The sequence below is a fragment of the Protobothrops mucrosquamatus genome, unplaced genomic scaffold (assembly GCF_001527695.2).
Source record: "Protobothrops mucrosquamatus isolate PMUCROS unplaced genomic scaffold, P.Mucros_1.0 scaffold2599, whole genome shotgun sequence".
In the NCBI taxonomy this organism is placed as follows: Eukaryota; Metazoa; Chordata; class Lepidosauria; order Squamata; family Viperidae; genus Protobothrops; species Protobothrops mucrosquamatus.
The window spans coordinates 124,067-145,921 of NW_015388653.1; the positions used below are offsets into that span (position 1 = coordinate 124,067).

The 21,855-nt window shown below is 46.9% G+C and overlaps 1 protein-coding gene across 1 annotated transcript in view; it reads right to left on the minus strand.

Annotated features, from left to right (window-relative positions):
* LOC107295993 (pre-mRNA-processing factor 39-like) overlaps positions 1-20,593 on the minus strand; it is a 26,447-nt gene extending 5,854 nt beyond the window's left edge. The window contains exons 1-11 of the mRNA XM_015825329.1: positions 20,509-20,593; positions 16,110-16,420; positions 14,549-14,674; positions 13,223-13,341; positions 10,428-10,595; positions 8,071-8,269; positions 6,967-7,074; positions 4,738-4,902; positions 3,052-3,178; positions 1,139-1,407; positions 9-13 (exon numbers count right to left, since the gene is read on the minus strand). Of these exons, the coding sequence (XP_015680815.1) occupies positions 9-13; positions 1,139-1,407; positions 3,052-3,178; positions 4,738-4,902; positions 6,967-7,074; positions 8,071-8,269; positions 10,428-10,595; positions 13,223-13,341; positions 14,549-14,674; positions 16,110-16,420; positions 20,509-20,593 (1,682 nt within the window). The remainder of the gene's footprint in view (positions 1-8; positions 14-1,138; positions 1,408-3,051; positions 3,179-4,737; positions 4,903-6,966; positions 7,075-8,070; positions 8,270-10,427; positions 10,596-13,222; positions 13,342-14,548; positions 14,675-16,109; positions 16,421-20,508) is intronic.
* Positions 20,594-21,855: the final 1,262 nt, after the last annotated feature.

The window sequence follows — 21,855 nt, forward strand, 5'->3', positions numbered from 1 at the left end:
AAGCGGACCTGACCTAGGGAGGATTTTATTTGGGGTTTATCTTTTAACAATTTGACAGAGACACAACTTTAAAATTTGATTTAATTCGGTTTTATCGGGGGGGAATGTATTTATGTTTTGTTTTAAATATGTTGTGCGCCGCCCTGAGTCCCGTTGGGAGAAGGGCGGCATATAAATTAAATTTATTATTATTATTAAAGTTGCAGAGGTTGAGAAACACTGGCATAATTGTTTGTGTGCTTCATAAACTAAGGTTCAGAGCGAGGCAGCTGTTTTAAGTGAGTCAGGTTTTGGCCATCATAAGGGCGAAATAATAATAATTAATAATTAATAATTAATAATTAATAATTAATAATTAATAATAATAATAATAATAATAATAATAATAATAATAATAATAATAATAATAATAATAATAATAATAATAATAATAAAGTCGGAAGGGACTTTGGAGGTCATCGAGTCCAACCCCCTGCTCAGGCAGGAAATCCTACACCATTTCGGACAGATGGCTGTCCAGTCTCTTCTTAACAACTTCCAGTGTTGGAGCATTCACCGCTTCTGGAGGCAGGTTGTTCCACTGGCTAATTGTTCTAACTGCCAGGAAGCTGCTACTCAGCTCTCTCCAAAAGACTAGAGATGTGTGAATGAAGGCCCAACTTTTGCCCTTTTCCAAAGGACCTCCATCCTGCTTCCTTTTGGCAACTCGCACAACTACGAGTAGTCCTTGACTTATGACCACAACTGAGGCCAAAGTTTGTGTTGTGAGACAGTTGTTAAGTGAGTTTTGCCCCATTTCACGACAGTTCTTGCCATTGTTGTTAAGTGAATCACTGCAGTTGTTAAGTTAGGAACACAGCAGTTAAGTGAATCTGGCACCCCCATTGACCTTGCTTGTCAGAAGGTCGCAAAAGGGGATCACGTGACCCCGGGACCCTGCAACCGTCGTAAATAGGAATCAGTTGCCAAGTGTCTGAATGTTGGTCACATGACCGTGGGGATGCTGCAATGGTCGTAAGTGTGAAAAATGGTCCTAAGTCACTTTTTCCAGTGCTGTTGTAACACTGAATGGCCACTAAATGAACGTAAGCTGCGGACTATCTGCACATGCCCCTAAACACCCTTGTTTTTTTTTTACCGGGTCCTTTTCCAAGGCCTCGAGGAGAATCTTCCGCGCTTTGGTCAGGTTCTTCTGCACCTTGAGCACCTGCCGAGCCAGCTTGACGGAGTAGAAGGAGGAGATGGGCATCCCCTCGTTGTCCCGTATGGCTTCCATCAGGAGGGCCTCTGCCATGTCCACGTTCCCCAGCCGACGTTCCAGGCTCACCCGCCGCAAACGCACCATGACCAGGCCGGGCACGTAGTCCTCAAAGGTCTTCAAGATACGCCGGGCTTCATCCACCTCTCCTGCGGGAACACACGGAGGGACATCTTCAATACAGGCAGTCCTCTGCTCACCACCACCAGGGAGTTGCTAATTCCTGTTGCTAAGTGAGACATTTGTTCAGTGAGTTTTGCCCCATTTTGCGACCTTTTTTGCCCTGTGGTTAAGTGAATCACTGCAGCTGTTAAGTTAGTAACAGGGCTGTCAAGCGAATCTGACTTCCCCTCAACTGAAACGACCAGTCTTCAAGTTGGTAGTATTTATACTAAGTCAACGGTTCGCAGGCTTAAAACTAGTGCACAATGATTTACTTGATAACATACAACTCCTGATAGATATCTTCGTAGTGGTTAAACCCCGGAGTCTAATAATTGAGTCTATAATAGATCAATCCAACCATTCTCCTTACCTCTGATTTGACGTGCGTGAGCGTCTTAAGGGAACTAGGTCTGTCGAGCCTAATGAAGAAAAGAATTCTGTCTTCCAGTAATTCAGGGGCTGCCAACAGAGAAGACAGGCTCCATTTATTCTCCATAGCATCAGAGGACAAGAAGGAATGGATGGAAGCTCGTTAAGGAGAGAACCAACCTGGAACAAAGGAGAAATTTCTTAACAGCGAGAACAATGGGAACGGCTTGTCCCTGGAGTTGTGTGGGGTCCATCACTGGAGGCTTTCAAGAACCGATTGGACAACCATTTGTCCACATGGTGTAAGATCTCCTGCCTTGGGTAAGAGATTGAACTAAAAGCTGTTCCACTGACTAATTGTTCTCGCTGGCAGGAAATTTCTCCTTAGTTCCAGGTTGGATTTACGATATGATTGCCTTGGATAATAATAACATCTTGAAATTCAGCAAGTCTTAGGAAGAGACAACTAGGACAGAGGTCCCCAACCTTTTGGGCACCAGGGACCGGTTCTGTGGAGAGAAGATTTTCCACAGACCGGAGGGTGCGTGGTTTTGTGGGCTGCCTGCATCTCGCAGATGGGGCTTTGCTTGTTTGTGAGGACCAGTTGCTGCCATGCCTGGCCTGGTACTACTGGTCCACGGACCGGGGGTTGGGGACCCCTGAATTAGGAGATAAGCCCACAATGTTTCTTCCACCATCCTGTCTTCTCTTGGCCAAAGCAGATAAGATTGAAGAAGTCTGAATTATTCTTTCTGAACAAAATCCTAAACTTTAATCAATGACTAACATCCAGGGATCTCTAAGTTAACCCAGTTAATATTATCATGTCCTTTGTCTCTCTCTCTGGATGAGAGTTTGTCCACTTTGGCAACTTGAAGACGTGTGGACTTCGACTCCCAGAATTCACCAACCAGCATGGGACTTAAAATCCACACATGTTCAAGTGGCTATGGTTCAGCAAACCTGCTCCAGATGTTAGAAGTGACACACGAGTAAAGAAGAGGTGTGTGCATACCTATGGTTATGGGCACATGCAGGCTAGGAAATAGGTGTTGTTCACAACACACAGGTAGTACTTGACTTAGGAGCAGAGCTGAGACAGAATTTCCATTGCTAAGTGAGGCAGTTGTTAGGCGAGTCACGTACAATTTAAAGACATTTTTCCCCGTGGTTGTTAAGCGAATCACTGCAGTTGCTAACTAAATCACAGGGTTGTTAATTGAATGCAGCTTCCCCCACTGACTTTGCTTGTTCCTCACCTTGTTTCTCCTCAAATGCTGCCCACAAGAGGTGAATGTTGGGCTTACGAGGCAGATGGTAACAGCAAGCTCGCTGGAAAACACTCCGGGCTCCAGCTATGCTGTGGTTCTCCAGGTACCTGATATACTAAATTAAGGAAAGAAGGAGGGACAATAGGGGAAAACATCAGAAAAAAGTGGTTTTATAGTTGCAAAGATAAAGATGGATGCTTCATAGGGCAATATTTACTCAACCTGACCCTAGAGCAGCCTTTCCCAAGCTATGTGGACTTCAACTTCCAGAATTCCCCAGCCAGCCATGCTGGCTGAGGAATTCTGGGAGGTGAAGTCCACGAGTCTTAAGGTTGCCAAGTTTGGAGACCCCTGGGCTAGAATCAGCCATGCTGACTGGGGAATTCTGGGAGTTGGAAGTTCACCTATCTTCAACTAGCCAAGGTTGAGAAACATTGCTCCAGAGTGTCTTCTGTTCTAAGAAAAATAAATGCCTGTCCTTTAGGGGGCCTCCGAATGATCGGCTTCCCACCCCCCACAGATTAATTCTGAATGGATCCTAGTACTGTCCCTCAGCACCAATTCAAAACACGCTCAGCTCAACAAGGGGACACTTGTTGGCAGGTTTCAAAACAAAAGGGGTAGCGCTGGCTCAGAGGCTGTCAAAGGGGCCACCAAAGAGAGCTGCTCCCCGTGACCTGCCTCCAGAAATTGTGGCTGCTCCAACGTTGGAGAGTTTTAAGAAGAGATCAGACAATTGTTTGTCTGAAATGGTACAGGGTTTCCTGCCTGAGCAGGAGGTTGGGCTAGAGCTCCCACCCTCTGGAACGAACTGCCCCCAGAGATCAGGGTGATCCCTGATCTCCCTTCCTTCCGCCGCGCCCTCAAGACATGGTTGTTCCAGCTTGCGGGACTGGCCTAAGGGATTTTAAAGGGGTTTTAATTATTTTTAATTCGGATCAGATTTAAATATTTCTTTTTAATTAATTTTAAATGTGTACTGTATTTTTGTATTTTATCTGATTGTTAGCCGCCCTGAGTCCGTAAGGAGAAGGGCGGGATATAAATGTAATAAAATAAAATAAATAAAATAAATAAATAGAACAGTAGTGGCGAACCTATGGCACGGCTGCCAGAGGAGGCACTCAGAGCCCTCTCTGTGGGCACGCGCACCGTCGCCCCAGTCCTAGGCCTTCAGCTGGGTTTTATAAAACCTTTTCGCTTTAGGCCTCCACTGCCGTGTACAAAAAAAAAAAAGGTTCAATCAATCAATTTCAACTTCTTGTGGGGAAAAAAAAAGATCTTGCAAAGTTGAAATTGATTGATTAAACTTTTTAGTCCCACCCAGTCTGCTGTTACCACTGCAGCCACGCCCACCCAATGGGCCACACTAACCCTAACCCTAATCAATTGATTGATTGAACTTTTTAGTCCCACCCAGTCTGTCGTTACCACTGCAGCCACGCCCACCCAATGGGCCACACCCAGCCAATGGGCCTCACCCACCCAATGGGCCACATTCACCCGGCACTCGACGACGCATAAGTGGGTTTTGGGTTGCAGTTTGGGCACTCGGTCTCTAAAAGGTTCACCATCACTGGGCTAGAAGACCTCCAGAGTTCCTCCCACCTCTGGTCATTCTGTCATGCCCTGAGCAGGCGGAGCAGAGCGAGAGACCCACTTAGCCTAGCTGACCTTGAGCCAGAACTCCTCGTAGAGGGCACAAGCGATGACGCAGCGCTCAAAGAGCACGATGGTGCGCTCGTGCGAACCGCTGGCGATCTCGAAGTCCAGGTAGTCCCGCCAGTTCCGCAGCTGCGCTCGCTCCAGCGGCTTCACGTGGAAGTAGGGCCTCTTGATCTAAGGGGAAATGGGACGGCGCTACAATTAGCACAGAGAAGCCGAGACAAACCAGCATTACTCAAGAATTAAAGTACGGGTAGTCCTTGACGTATGACCACAATTGAGCTGAAAATTTCCATGGCTAAGCAAGACATTGATTCTTGCCAAAGTTGTGAAGGGAACCACTGCAGGTGTTAAGTTAGTCACACGGCGGTTAAGTGAACCGGGCTTCCCCCGTTGACTTTGCTTGCCAGGAGGTCGCAAAAGGGGGTCACGTGACCCCCCCGGGACTCTGCAACCGTCATAAATATGAGTCAGTTGCCAACTGGCTGAATTTTGATCATGTGACCATGGGGACGAGGCAACGATTTTTAAGTGTGGAAAAACGGTCGTCCCTTTTTTCAGTCCCATTGTTAACGTTGAGCGGTCATTAAACAAATGGGAGCATTCCCACATACATGTGATCAAAATTCAGGCCCTTGGCAACCAACATGTGTTTTACAACGGTTGCAGCGTGCTGAAGTCACGCAATCAGCATTTGCGACCTTCCCAACCAGCTTCTGACAAGCAAAGTCAAGAGGGGTTCACTTAAGGATTGTGTGATTCACTTAACAACTGCAGCAATCTGCGTAACCATCGTGGCAAAATCGGCCACGAAATCAGGCACGACTCACTTAACTTAGCCTTGCTTAGTGATGGAAATTCTGTTCCCAATTATGGTTGTAGGTCCTGGACTACCTGTAGACATGACATCGAGGCGAGCAAGAGCACAAAGTGGCTGTCAGACCTGCCCCAGTTGGGTCCCTCGGAAAGAAAGACCCTCGACTCTATTTGGATGAAGTGATAGGTTCTTTTACTAAGGGTTAGTAGCTGCAGCAAAAGCAAGGCTGGATCTGAGTATTCCTGCGCAAAAGTAACAAGGTTTTCCCTTTCTTTAGCCCTCCCCCTTTGACCGATAGTCAGTGTCCAATGGTGGTGTGATGTTTTGGGAACCACTTTTAATGTCAGGCGTGTCTTGAAGAGGTTTGACATTCTTTCCCAGGCCAGGTGTCCGTGGGCGGTGCATTTCAATCCCCCACCCTTGCATCCTTCTCTTTTCCTCCTGCACAATTTCCCCAAGATTCCTCTGCCCCCCCCATTTATGGCAGGATGCCAGCAAGCACAACGAAGTATAGCAAAGATGACAGAGGTGACAGTGGCTTCCATGTTCCACTTGACTGATCCACTTCAAAAAAACGGGAGTGGACCAGGCTGAAGATAGTCCAATATTTCAGCTCGACTGCGCATATAAACACCTGGCTGCTCATGAATTACAGCAACATTTTAGAGGTTGTGGTGCATCTAACCTTAACCCTGCACAAACAGTAGAGAAAATCTCTCAAGATGGGTGAAGGTCTTCTTAGACCAGTGTTTTTCAGCCTCAGCAGTTTGAAGATGGGTGGACTTTAATACCCAGAATTTCCCAGCCAGCTTTCCACCTGTCAACCATCCCACTCAGAAATCTAGTAAAAAAAAGACCCCTGGCTGTTTATTTATTATTTTACTATACTGAAGCTTAATTGCTTGCTGAAGGAGCTAAACTGAATTTGAGGTCTTCCTGTGCAAACAACTGCAAAGTAAATTTTCCTCTCCCCCCCCCCTCTGGAGTATCTGTAAATGTCCAATTAGGTGCTTGTATATTGTTTAGGAAATAGGTTCTTGGTTCCCAGCTCTGCATATCCATAATTGGCCTTGGCTGACTGAAATTTCTCACACAGCTCCATTTCCCCCCCCCCCCGCTTCTTCCTCCTTATAGTCCAATCTTTCTCTCTCCCTCCTCCCCACCCACCCCCGTTGCTAATGTCAGGCTTTCAGCTCATGAAGCTTAGATAGGAGAGACGCATCCATGACACCACCCATCTTCAAACTGTCCAGGCTGAGAAACACTGTGTAGACTCTTTACTGATAGGAAACAGGCCAAGTCCTAATAAAAAGCCGCCCCCCCAAATTCCCTCTGAATTCCCTGCCTAGCTCTGCCAGCAGATACTCAAGCTTCCTTCCCACCCCCTCGGGTTGAGGAATCCGATTTGTTTGCGCACACACCCCATCCTCAAAATTCCAGCGCTTGCTAACTTCGGCTTCGTTCTGACTGAAGATCTGTTGGCGGATCGAAATCGACTGTTCCAGGACTTTCTCGTGGTCCAGCGTCCCCTGAAATCCAAGAAGAGATGAAATCAGGGACATCGAGAGAATCCTTAGGAAAAGAAGTGGTGAACTGGAATCGGATCCAAGCAACTTCCCACTGGCATTTCTGTTTTATTGTGTATTTGCTTTTTACTTAAATTTATTTATATTCCGCCTTTACAGGCAGTCCTTGACTTCCAACCCTTCATTTAGTGACCCTTCAAAGTTTCAACGCCAGTGAAAAAAGTGACTTAGGACCACTTTTCACGCTTACGACCGTTGCAGCCTCCCCGTGGTCACGTGATTAAAATTCAGACGCTTGGCAACAGTGAGGACAATTAACCAGTGGAATGGCTTGCCTTCAGAAGTTGTCAATGTTCCAACACTGGAGGTTTTTAAGAAGAGATTGAAGAGCCCCTTGTCTGAAATGGTTTAGGGCAGTGGTGGCGAACCTATGGCACGGGTGCCAGAGGCGGCACTCAGAGCCCTCTCTGTGGGCACATGCGCTGTCGCCCCAGTCCTAGGCCTTCAGCTGGGTTTTTATAAAACCTTTTCGCTTTAGGCCTCTGCCGCTGTGTGCAAAAAAAAAAAGGTTCAATCTATCAGTCAATTTCAACTTCTCGCGGGGAAAAAAAAGATCTTGCAAAGTTGGAATTGATTGATTGAACTTTTTCGTCCCACCCAGTCTGCCGTTACCACTGCAGCCACGCCCACCCAATGGGCCACACCCACCCGGCACTCGATGATGCATAAGTGGGTTTTGGGTTGCACTTTGGGCACTCGGTCTCTAAAAGGTTCGCCATCACTGGTTTAGGGTCTCCTGCTTGAGCAGGGGGTTGGACTAGAAGACCTCCAAGGTCCCTTCCAGCTCTATTCTAATTGATTGACTGACTACCTGTATTCTGATGGCTTTGTGACTTCCGCCACTGCCCACTTCCCTAGCTCTGGCTATGGGTTGGTTCGGGGAAGACCAATAGGGAAGATCCCAGCCCAGACTGGGACACTGCGAAGACATGGACCCACCAACACCTGACTCCCGTCTACGATCTCCTGCTTGCTTTCCGCCTTCAGAGGCAGGTCTTCTCCAGGTGGTGCTTCTTCCTCGGCTTCCACCTCCGTCGTCTTGGGGGCCGTGTCGGAGGCCATCTTGGACTGCATCCACAGCAGCTCTTCTATGGAGAGAATGTCAGCCGGGGAATGGCTGGACAGATGGTCCTTGAAGCTGTTCGGAAGAAAAGAGGGCTTTCCAGAGAGCGGCTACAGGTAGTCCTCGACTTACAACCTTTTGGTCCAAGTTACAACGGCACGGAAAAAAGTGACCTACGACCATTTTTCACACTTCTGACCGTTGCAGCATCCCCAGGGTCAGGTGATCAAAATTCAGACACTTGGCCATTGACTCGTATTTACGACGGTCGCCGTGTCCCGGGGTCACGTGATCCCCTCTCGCGACCTTCTGACAAGCAAAGTCAATGGGGGAAGCCGGATTCACTTAACAACCACATGCTTAACAACGGCAGTGATTCACTTATCAACTCTGGTAGAAGGGGATACAAAATGGAGCAAAACTCACCTAACGACTGCCTTGCTTAGCAATGGAAATGTTGGACTCCCATTGTGGTCATAAATCAAGGGCTGCCTGTAGAGGTAGTATACCACAACTGCAACCAGAATTGCCACTGTTAAGCAAGGGGGTTGTTAAGTGAGTCGCACCCAATTTAACGACCTTTTTTGCCGTGGTTCTTAAGAGAATCAGTGCAGTTCTTAAGGGAATCACATGTCCATTAAACAAATCTAGCTTCCCCCATTGATTTTCTGTTAGAGGCTGGCTGGGAAGGTTACAAATGGAGGTCCTGGGACCGCTGGGATCCTGCCACCATTGTAGGTATTGTTGACCAGGAATCAGAAGAAAGCTTAGATTGGGAATAGTTGCCTATGGCCCCACTGTGTCTGGGGGCTTCCAGGGTCATGGGTGCAAGGCCACGGGAGGTCAGCCAAGGAAACACCCAATGTCCCAGACACCCCAAAACAGTCAGTGTCATTAACGAACTACCCAAAAGAACATCTTTGGCTATTTCTGTTCTTCCTTATCTTACCTAGAAGTGTGCCAGCCAGCTTTGCTGGGTGGATTGTTTACATAATCAAAAAGTATAAATGCAAGGATTTCTTCTCATTCAGGGCTTCCTCTTTTTTAGAGGGGCCTGTCTTTGTTCAGCTGAATAAACATGCAAAGCTTAAAAGCCACACCTCAGATCCTGCACAACATATATGCAGATGACCCGGCGGAGCGTGAAGGAGGGGTCAAGCACGTCATCAGTTTGGAGTCACTTTGTGCCTACAAGAGACCTAACTCCAGCCCTCGTTGAATTTCATTGACTCTTTATCTGCTACCAATTTGCTTTGACCACTCGTAGCACAGACTCTTGTTGAGGGCAACAGCAATAGCACTCAGGCTTTTATAGCGCTTCACAGACTCAGCTTCTTGCTCCTCCCCCCCCCAAACAATCTGGGTCCTCATTTTACCGACCTCGGAAGGATGGAAGGCCGAGTCAGCCTTCAGGCTGGTGAGAATGCGTGGTCAGAGTTCCCCACCTCCCACCTGATAGCAGAGCTGGAATAATGCCCTATGGTTTTAAAAAATGGGTTGTCATTAGATGCTGGATGGCCCCCTGAGCAAGCACAGAGTGCTGTCCCCCTTGACTTTGAGTAGTTGTGGGGGAGCAACTGGCATTGGAGGATTAGACCAAACATGTTTATTCTGTGAGGACTTCCTGGATTTGGGATTGTTGCAGTGTTAATTACAGTCTCTAAATCTTGTGAAGCAATAGCAATAGCATTTATATACCGCTTCACGGTGCTTTACAGCCCTCTCTAAGCGGTTTACAGAGCCAGCATATTTGCCCCGAACAATCTGGGTCCTCATTTTACCAACCTCGGAAGGATGGAAGGCTGAATCAACCTTGAGCCTGTCAGGATCGAACTCTTGGCAGCCGGCAGAGTTAGCCTACAATGCTGCATTCTAACCACTGCGCCACCACGGCTCATAAGAGACACATGGAACAAGCTTGTATTTATCTGAACAACCTGGATTCTGGATTTCTTGTGCCTGATATATATATATATATATATCAGTTGTCAAGCGTCCACATTTTGATCCTATGAATGTGGGGAAATTGCAACAATCGTATGTGCAAGGCCCGGTTGTGAGTCAGCTTTTTCAGTGTTGTTGTAACTTCTAACAATCGCTAATCGAATGGTTGTTGAGTCGAGGATTACCTATAATTCGCAATGCCTCTGCCAAAGGCTGGTCTGGAGAATGTCACTGCAGAACCCGGAGGCAGGCATGCCCCCGACGCAAACACCCCAAGTCTCGCACTTACTTTTCCCAGTGGTGGCTGTACAGCTGGGTGGGAGTCGTCAGCACCCTGTCGTAAATGCCAGTGACGGCCTTCAGGTCCCCCTGCTCCTTCTGCCATTCCACGTACATCTCCCAGAGCTTGTCCGAACGGAAATCTACTCCCGCGGCAGCCACAGCGGCCTCAAAAGTGCTGCAGAGAAGACAGATAGCAATAGCTGTTCCACTTTACAAGGTAAGACCACGGGGATGCTGTGAGGGTCATACGTAAAAGGACCAATATGAGGACCATTACAAAAAAGATGTTGAGACTTTGGGAAAAGTGCAAAGAAGAGCAACTAAGATGATTAAAGACCTGGAAACTAAAACATATGAAGAACGGCTGCAGGACCTGGGTTTGGCTAGTCTAGTGAAAAGAAGGATGGGGGTGCCATGATAGCAGTCTTTCAATATTTGAGGAGCTCCCACAAAGAAGAGGGAGTCAACCTATTCACCAAAGCACCAGAGGGCAGGACAAGAAACAATGGATGCAAACTAATCAAAGAGAGAAACAACCTGGAACTAAGGAGAAACTTCCAAACAGTGAGAACAATTAACTGCTTGCCTTCAGAGGTTGTGGGTGCTTCATCACTGGAGGTTTTTAACAAGAGACTGGACAGTCACCTGTCTGAAATGGCATAGGGTCTCCCACTTGAGCAGGGGGTTGGACTAGAAGACCTCCAAGGTCCCTTCCAATTCTGTTGTTCTGTTAAATACACCCACAACAGAGCCTTGCAGTGTAGATTCACACCCTAAGCATGAAAGCCGGCTGGATCACTTTGGGCTGATCATCAGGGGGATGTGAGTTCTAGTCCTTCCTTAGGCCAGAAAGTTGGCTGAGGGACTTTGGCCAGTCCTTCTTTCTCAGCCCAATCCACCTCACAGAGTTGTTGCGTGGGAAAATAGAAGGAATAAGGCACCCGGCCTAGATATATTCACTGGCTCGATTTATTTATAAAGTAATAAAGACAGGATAAAAATGTAATATATATTTGGGAATGCTCAGTTTGGGAGGACTGGACTCTGGGACACCATGGCGTGGGGAGGGGATTCCTGTCCCTTCTAGCGCTGCGTACACAGGTAGTCCTCAACTTATGACCACAACTGAGCCCAAAATTTCCATTGCTAAGTGAGACACTTGTTAAGTGAGTTTTGCCCCATTTTACACCACAGTTGTTAAGAGAATCACTTCAGTTAAGTTAGTAACATGGTTGCTAAGTGAATCTGGCTTCCCCTTTGACTTTGCTTGGCAGACGGTCGCCAAAGGGGATCACGGGACCCCACGGGACACTGCAACTGTCATAAATATGAGTCAGTTGCCAAGCGGCTGAATTTTGATCAGGTGACCATGGAGATGCTACAACGGCCGTGTGAAAAACGGTCATGAGTTGCTTTTTTTCAGTGTCGTTGTAACTTTGAACAGTCACTAAATGAACCGTTGTGAGTTGAGGACTGCCTGCATTTTTTAAAGCAGGATTGAACTTGTCTTTTCCCCCCCTCTTCTGTTGGCTAAAACGGCCAGAGGGCGATCCATGTTTTAAGCTTGGTACAGAAGGAAAGACTGAAGCTGCGTTTTCCAAGCACACCTTCACGGCTTCGCCTAGCTGACTATAGATCAGGGCTTTTCAACCAGTGGTACGGGTACCACCTGGGGTACATTGCCACCTGGCAGGTGGGACGCGACCATCCTAGAAAAGTGGTAGTGGGGGAGGGGAATGAGCTGAACCGGTGGCAGCACCACACAAGCCCGAGCGAGAGACGGCTGGAGCTGCAGGGCTGTCAGGGCTCAGCGGAAGCGGCAGGATCAGTGCCAGGGTCCAGCTGGAGCTCGGCACTGATCCTGGTGCTTCTGCTGAGCCCTGAAGAAGCACCAATCAGCTGGAGCTCAGCGCTGATCCTGGTGCTTCTGCTGAGCCCAGAAGAAGCACCAATCAGCTGGAGCTCAGCGCTGATCCTGGTGCTTCTGCTGAGCCCAGAAGAAGCGCCGATCAGCTGGAATGTTGCAGCCTCTCCAGGGTCTTGTGATTTACATTCAGGTGCTTGGCAACCGATTCATATTTATGACGGTCACAGTGTCCCAGGGTCCTGTGAAGTGACCAAAACCTGCTGCAACCACCCAGCAGACGGGGGGGAATAAAAACCAAACACCCCCCCACCCCACCCCCGCTGCCAATCCTCAACAGAAATGCTCACAACAATGGAAACCTCGGACAGGAGGAAGAGCGGCCACCAGGTGGGCAGGCAGGCGTCTTGCTCAGCTGTGGCTTGGGGGGCACTTTTTTAAGTGCCATTGTAACTTCAAACAGTCAGTAAGCGAACTGTTATAAGTTGAGGACTACCTGTACATCACTTCCCCCCCCTTTTTTTTGGGTCATCAAGTTTTTGACACCTTGCTAGGCGACTGGTGGTACTCGGATGTTGCCATATCCTAAAAGTGGTACAATGGGTGAAAAGGTTGAAAAGCCCTGCTATAGATGGATGTGGAAGCTAAGCAGTGCTGGACCTGGTTAGTCTCTGGATGGGGGACCAACTGCAAATCTCAGAGCTGGAGGTTTGAGAGGGAGCGTCCGTGAAGTGAACCGGAGTTGAGCTTATCCCAAAACGATATTTTCTATTTCACATTCTCCTGTATTCAAAGCAGCAGCCATGTCAAACAGGCCTGAGGAGGAAGAACTGACTTTTGGAGGAAAAAAAAACAGGAGGACAAGATGGAGGAATCAATGCCCTGGGTGACTCCTGTCCAAGTTTCAGTTGCCGCTCAAAAGCTCCCCCACGACCTACCCACAAATTTTCTGAGCTGAATCGGGTTGATTCATATCCAGGCTGGACTGCAGGAAAGAGATGTAATGGATCCAGAGGTCCATGCTGAGAGGGATGGACTGCAACCCTCGCTGGAAAACCTGCAGGGCAGCAGAGAAAATAAACCTTTAGGGGAGTCTTTCTGAGAATTAAAAGTTTTTTTCACGCTAACCTTTCAGATCCCCACATTTGCTCTACAACACAGCAGGGGCCAATAGGAGGAGATAACCAGATGCTGTGGACAGAGTAGGGCGATACCAAATTAAGAAAAAAATAAAAAATAAAAAGCTTTGGCATTTTCCAGAATTTTTTCTTCAGGTGATTGTAAAAAATGGTGAGCATCCACAAGGGAAGAAATAAAGAAATGTTATTTTCCCTAGCTTTGGAATTCTCTATCCACAAGATCCTGTTCCATTACCCACCACGGCCGTGCCCACAGGTACCCTGGCTTCGTTACTAGGGCTCTACTCCAGAGCAGCGTTTCATAACCGTGGTCACTTTAAGGTGGACGGACTTCAATTCCTAGAGTTCCCCAGCCAGTTACTTTTGGCTGGGGAATTCTGGGAATTGAAGTCCACCCTCTTAAACCATGCTACCTGGGGAATTCTGGGAGTTGAAGTCCACCTGGCTTAAGATATGCTGGCTGGGGAATTCTGGGAATTGAAGTCCTCCCGTTAAATCATGCTGGCTAGGGAATTCTGGGAGTTGAAGCCCACCCATTTTAAACCATGCTACCTGGGGAATTCTGGGAGTTGAAGTCCACCTGGCTTAAGGTATGCTGGCTGGGGAATTCTGGGAATTGAAGTCCTCCCATTAAACCATGCTGGCTGGGGAATTCTGGGAGTTGAAGTCCACTCTCTTAAACCATGCTACCTGGGGAATTCTGGGAATTGAAGTCCTCCCATTAAACCATGCTGGCTGGGGAATTCTGGGAGTTGAAGCCCACCCATCTTAAACCATGCTAGCTGGGGAATTCTGGGAATTGAAGTCCTCCCCTGTTAAACCATGCTAGCTAGGGAATTCTGGGAGTTGAAGCCCACCCATCTTAACGTTGCTAAGGTTGAGAAAGATTTCTCCAGAGGTAAACTGAGATGTTTCATTTCACATTCAAATATGCTAAGAAAACCCCCATGTCTCTAAGCATGCTCTAAAATAGACTCAGCTCTTCTTGTCTGATTTTTCAAAATCTGGAACTAGCTTGTCTCACTGAGTTGGGCCCAGAGTTCTAATACAGGGCATGTTGCCACTTGTCCTTGGTGGGCCAGGACACGGATGCGCCATGCACAATGTCCACTGTTAACAGGATACCTCCTCAGTCTCCTTGATGAAGTCAAAGCGTCGTTCCATGTCTGCGTACTTCTTCCAGTAGCCGTAGCAGTAAGGGTACCTCAGGAAGAAGTTATCGAAAGCTTTGCGGGCGGCATAGATGTGATTCTGCAAGCACAGACAAAAGCTGGGATGGTTTTGAGAGGGACACAGGAAAACACAAAACACAGCAACAGTGCAAAGGCAGCGCAGGAAACTAAGATAGAAGAGGAGCCAAAATGTGGCCTCACGCGAGCCAGTTGTCGTTTATTTAGTAGCCATGCATTAAGCAGACTGTGGTTTAGCATTGCTGCTAGTCCTTGTCTGACAAAGCTAATTTTGGACCAGAGGTTCCATTAAGGGATGTGGTTCTAAGTGGAGAAAACATGTCAATGCCTCAGTTAGTAACGACAGCGCCAGCAGTATCTGCTGTGTTCATGACCATAACTTCCTGCTGGCTTCCCCACTGACTCTGCGGGAAGCTGCCAGGGAATGTCACAAATCACGATCACATGACTGTAGGGGCAGCCATCAGTATGAGGTCTGATCGTAACTCCCCCTTGTTTGGTGGCTGTCAGGCCCAAGCACAAGGACGTCACAGTGAAATCCAATTGAGTCAAATTCTTCATTTGCTTAATCTAATGGGCAGAATCTGACCAGAGTAAACATATAACTTTCTAACCCATTAGATGTATCCTGAGATATTCTAGGGAGTGGCTACCTTCAATTCCCATCTAGAATAACAAAATAACAGAGTTGGAAGGGACCTTGGAGGTCTTCTAGTCCAACCTTAAGCTTAACAGCTATTTAACAGGCTCCACACTTTCATCGGATCCCCAGGCCCGATGCCACCAATCAATCAATCAATCAGTCAATCAATCAATCAGAATAGAGCTGGAAGGGACCTTGGAGGTCTTCTATTCCAACCCCCTGCTCAAGCAAGACACCCTATACCTTCCCAAACAAACAGCTGTCCAGTCTAGAGCACCCACAACTTCTGGAGGCAAGCTGTTCCACTGACTAATTGTTCTTACTATTAGGAAATATCTCTTTAGTTGTAGGTTGCTTCTCTCCTTGATGAGTTTATATCCATTGCTTCTTGTTTTGCCTTCAGGTGCTTGGGAGAACAGGTTGACCCCCCTCTTCTTTGTGCAAACCCCTCAAATATTAGAAGACTGCTATCGTATCACCCTTAGTCCTTCTTTTCACTAGACTAGCCATACCCAATTCCTGCTACCTTCTTCATATGTTTTAGCCTCCAGCCCCCTAATCCTCTTTCTTGCTCTTCTCTGCCACTCCAGTTTAGGACTACAGAGTCTTTTATTCTGGGCTTCTCTTTGGAATGTTCTGTCTCCTCCCTGGGAAGGTGCAGTGTGATTGTCGACATCCCCCCCCCCCACACTCTTCTCCAGCCTCCCATTCTGTTACACAATTTGATCTAGTGTGGTCATCAACTAAGCCAGGGTATCTTCCACCATGGTTGATGCAATACACTAACCATGGTTGGGCTGATGCATCTTGCTAAGCCCCAACAATCAGTTCATAGCTTTGGACACATTCATACCTCCTGTTCCACGTATTGCAACAATTCGGTCCAGGCAGTGAAGTCCAGGGGGTTCTCTTGAGTGGCTCTCCAGTAGCGCTCAAATTCCAGAGGGTAGGTGATGGAGAGATCCTCCATGGGCTGGCTCAAGGCCATCAGCATCCCTACATCTGGAGCAGGAGGCTGAGGGGTTTCTTCTCTGGCTGGCTCGGCCTGCAGGGCTGCCGTGTTGTCTTCCAGACTAACCCCATTGACCTCTTCCACCGGCATGGCCTCGTCTGGCTTGGGAGGGCCATTACTCTCCTGATTCAGAAGCACCTCTTGGTCAACGCCTGCAGATTCAGGAAGAAATTAAAAGTTTCCCAGTATTAATTTTCATTTACTTGTTGGTTAGTTCTGCACCCTGGGCTTCCTCCCGAGTTGAGGATAACTTCCTACAGAGGTAGTCCTTCATTTACAACTACAACTGGTTATAGGTTATGGTCGTTAAGAGAGGTGATCACCTTGCTTAACAACCACAATCCAGTCGTTAAGTGACTGCACAATTTGTTAAGGGGAGCAAAGGGTGCCTTAGGGGGTGAGAGACCCTCAGCTCAAGAATTCCACTTGCTTCCAAAATGACCCGATTCTGAAATGGCACCGTACTGCCTCCATTTAGGAAGGCTGCAAAGCAGATGGGCTGATTCTCCTTCCCCAAGGCAATCTCCGGAAAAGCTAAGAGGAGCATCACGGGGGAGGAGGCCCAAGAGTGTGGGACCCAGCCAGGGAAAAGGTAGACCCAAGGGACCCAATGGGGCAGGATGGGGGGGGGAAGAGATAGGTAGGTGGAGCCACTGTAGCATTCCTGCAGTCAGTCCTAAGAGTGGGTGCAGCAGCATGCTGAATGGGGAATTGCAAAACGCCCAAATTTTGTTCACATGATTGCAAGGGTGCCACAGCAGCTCTGAAAATTGGAAAATAGTCTTAAGTGCCTCCAGTCAGTGCTGTCATAACTTTGAACAATCGCTGAAGTTGTAACTTGAGAACGACCTGTATCTGATGATCAATAAATGCAAGAATGAGTGAAACCCCATATTCCATAAGTCTGTTTCGGTCAGACCTGCCCCAGTCTGATCTGCAAGGAAAGTAAAACTCTCGACTCCATTGGGTTGAAGTGAAAAGGCACTTTTACTAAGGCAGGCTGATTGCAGGAGAGTTAGGCAGAATCTGAAGTTTCCCACACATCAATACAGAACTAACCCCTTGATTCTCCCTAGCCCTCCCCGGATGGTCCCTCCATGTGTAAGCCAATCTGGCACCACTGAAATGTTTTGAGAAACGCTGAGGTGTTTAGGCTGTTGAAATTCCACTCTCAGGGCAACTGGCCTTGAAGATGCCAGTATGCCAACACAAACTGGATTCCAAACCGCTCTGTTCTTCATCAACTGTCAATCCCCCCTCCCAATAATAAAAGTATACAGCTTTATTGCCATTTGTTCCCCCCTCCCTTCCCCAATTGATGGCAGAACGCCAGCGAGGCACCAAGCCAAAGGTGATGGATCTGACAGTTTCTCTTTTCCCATTCCTGTTTGGCTTGTCATCTGCTACCTTTTATTTTTTGTTTCTTATTGTTTCAAAATGTGTTTACTTGTGAGCCATTCAGAGGTGCTGGGAGACAAGCAGCATACCCATTAAATCAATAAATCAGAAGGAGTAGGTAACACCTTTTATGACCAACACATTTTATTCAAAAGCATAACCGTGCAACTCACAAAAGTTTTTGCCTTGTAACAAACTCCTCCAGTCAGAAAAGTCGCTCCAGATGCCTCCTAATGTTTTGTTACCATAAACTTAAAATAGCTCTCCACCTATACTATCCCCATTAAGTACAGCTATTTTTAACGCTAATAGTACTTTGCTGATTAGTCAGTTGACCATATCAAAGCATCAGCATCGGCCACAGTAAGACACAGCACAGGTAGTCCTTTACTTACGACCACAAGTGAGCCCAAAATTTCTGTTGTTAAATGAGACACTTGTTAAGTGAGTTTTGTCCCATTCTACGACCTTTCTTGCTATAGTTAAGTGAATCACTACAGCTGATTAGTCACACGGTCGCTAAGTGAATCTGGCTTCCCCATTGACTTTGCTTGTTAAAAGGTTACAAAAGGGGATCACATGACCGTGGGACACTGCATCCGTCATAAATATGAGCCGGTTGCCAAGTATCCGAATTTTGATCATGTGACCATGGAATACTATAAAGATTGTAAGTGTAAAAAATGCTCATGTCACTTTTTTCAGTGCTGTTGTAACTTTGAACGGTCACTAAATGAACTGTTGTAAGTTGAGGATTAACTGTAGAATGAGGGAAAGTGAGATACAGTGAAATGGGATAAAATAGACTATGGTAAGATAAAATAAAATAAGCTGTGGTGAGATAAAGACAAACGAGTAAGCCAAAGTAGCATAACATAAAGCAGAATGTAAAAATGTATCATAAAATGAGTATTAAAATTCAAAGCAGCATGCACTTTGGTGAATTCACCACTTCTGCATGCAACCCCCGTGTGTTCTAGATAACCTTGGACAGTCCTAACCATAAAGCCCTGAGCCAGATTGGTACCCTTGTGAAGGTGCTGGCCCAGAAACCAGGAGGCGGTGAGTTCTAGTCCTGCCTCAGGCATGAAAGCTGGGTGGCTTTGGGCCAGTCCCTTTTTCTTAAACCCCCACCCCCCAGGGTTGTGGTTGTGGGGAAAATAGGAGGAGGAAAAGCTGGATTGAATTTCTTATAAGGTAACAAAGACAGAATAAAAATCCAAATAAATAAACTTAACAGTTGGACTTGGCTACACATATAGTTGCACCCAGAAGGAAATAAGATACTCTTTGGTTAAAAGCCCCAGGATATAGTTCTCTTTAAGCTGGGCTTGCAAGTCCTGAGCCCTTCCCGAAGCATCTCATTGACAACAGAATAAAACCCAGCAATGTTTCCTATTCACAAAGACACGTTCCGTATTTGATTTGTTTTTGCCTGTTTAATTTGCGTGCCTCCCTCCACCTCCTATTGTATGATCCCAAGATCATCTAGGAGACCCTCTTGGTAGGGGGCTGGATTAGAAGACCTCCAAGGTTCTGTTCTAATCTATTCTCTTCTCTTTTCTATTTCCATTCCTCTTCTCTTCTCTCTTCTCTCCTCTATTCCAGAGGTCCCCAACTTTTGGGGCACCAAGGACTGGTTCCATGGAGAAAGCTTTTTCCATGGACCAGATGGGGCTTTGTTTGTTTGTGTGGATCGGTTGCTGGCATGCCACAGCCCGGTACTGGTCCACGGACCAGGGGTTGGGGAGCCCTGCTCTATTCTATTCTATATTTTTATTCTATTCCTATTCTATTCTCTTCTCTATTCTGTCCTCTATTCTATTCTATTCTATTCCTAGTCTATTCTATTCTCTCCTCTATTCTCTTCCTATTCCTATTCCATTCCTATTCTCTTCTCTATTCTCCTCTCCTCTCTCTCTATTCTATTCCTATTCTATTCTATTCCTATTCCATTCTCTTCTCTTCTCTTCTCTATTCTGTCCTCTATTCTATTCTATTCCTAGTCTATTCTATTCTCTCCTCTATTCTCTTCCTATTCCTATTCCATTCCTATTCTCTTCTCTATTCTCCTCTCCTCTCTCTCTCTATTCTATTCCTATTCTATTCTATTCCTATTCCATTCTCTTCTCTATTCTGTCCTCTATTCTATTCTATTCCTAGTCTATTCTATTCTCTCCTCTATTCTCTTCCTATTCCTATTCCATTCCTATTCTCTTCTCTATTCTCCTCTCCTCTCTCTCTATTCTATTCCTATTCTATTCTATTCCATTCTCTTCTCTTCTCTATTCTGTCCTCTATTCTATTCTATTCCTAGTCTATTCTATTCTCTCCTCTATTCTCTTCCTATTCCTATTCCATTCCTATTCTCTTCTCTATTCTCCTCTCCTCTCCCTCTATTCTCTTCCTATTCTATTCCACTCCATTCTATTCTGATTGATAGCTGGAGCCGTGCAGGGCCCGGATCCAGGACAGCTGAGAAGAGAGCCTCCCTGTCCAGGAGCTGTCTACCATACACCCAAGTTCGGGAACTTCCGTTTTTCCTGCTGAAACTGGAGTCGGATCCAGGCCCTCCAGCCTCCCTGGGTCTCCCTAGACCAGGGGTAGTCAACCGTGGCTCTTTTATGACTCGTGGACTTCAACTCCCAGAATTCCTGAGCCAGCTAAGCTGGCTCAGGAATTCTGGGAATTGAAGTCCACGAGTCATAAAAGAGCCACGGTTGACTACCCCTGCCCTAGACTGCCTAGAGAGCCCCGGGGACCCCCTTCCCAGCCCCCCCCGCCCACCCTTCCTCCGGCATCGGAGAGTCCTGTTTCCACCCGCCCCGGGTGTCCCTCTCACCGGCTTCTGCCCCCGGGAGCTCTTCGACGCCTTCCGCCCCGGCAGGGCCCAGGGTGGCCGGCGCCTCCTCCGCTTCCTCCGCCATGTTCGCCGCAGCCGCCGAGCGCGCCGTCTCCCTCACGGATTCTCGTCGCGGGTCCGATGAGGTCACACTGCGCCTGCGCGGCCGCAATGACCCGGATATGCCGAGCAGGAAGATGTCCTCCTGGCGAATAGGCGGGAAGCTTAGGGGCAGCTCCAATAGAGAAGGGAAGGATAGAGAGGTAGGTTTCTGGAGGGAGGGGAAACCATAGAGAGGGCCGCTCTCTTCTCTTATAGATGTATAATTCAGAATCGTGGAAAAGTTAAATTCCAACTGTTTTTGTTTCGTTGCTTCCTCACCCCGTGGAAGTAAAGGCTCCCCTTGGAAGGCCGTTGAGAAATGTAAGGGTTTAGAGCAGATGCGATTGAATTAAATGACTTTTTATTTAGTATGCATAAGGCAAACCGCTCAGAGTCACTGAAAATGGGGCAGCATATAAATGTAATAAATTATTTGGTCCAAAGTTGCATTTAATCAAGCAGGTATTCCGTCTTCTCGGAGGAGTGGAAGCATGTTGGCAAGATAGAGACACAGAAGGAATGTGTGCTAATTGGAGCAACCTTGAAACATAAGATTCTCAGTACGCTTTATCTGAATTTCTATAGCAGCGTAACTGATGTGTTTCTTTTTATTAAGACAATAATTATTTCTTGAGGGTAGTACAGTAGAAGGCTGGGGAAGTAAGGGTTGATAATGATAAATATCTAAGCTACATCATGTATTACCTTTGCTTATGTTCAGAAAGTTCTCAATTTACAGCCACAATTGAGCCCAACATTTTGGTTGTTAGGTGAAGCAGCTGCTAAGTGAGTTGCATCTCATTTTATGACCTTCTTTGCCACAGTTCTTAAGTGAATCATTGCAATAATTGAATCATAGTCAATAAGCAAATCTGGCTTCCCGCATTGACTTTGCTTGTGGGAAGCTGCCTGGGAAGGTCTCATGCCAGTTGCCAACCATCTGAATTTTGATCATGTAACCAAGGGGATGCTGCAAGAGTCATAAGTGTGAAAAACAGCCCTAGGTCACTTTTTTGAGTGCTGTTGTAACTTTGGTCACTAAATGGATGGTAGTAAGTTGAGGACTAACTGTATGACTCCTCCTTTGCTTAAATGTATAAATATGAGTACATCCTTTTGTCTGTAGGAATCCCTTCCATTATTTTTGGAGGGAATTTCTCCATTGCATATTGTTCAATAAGTGATAGCTGCAGTGAGCCCTGATTACTTTTTATTGATTCCATTTTTATGCTCGCTATCCAAATG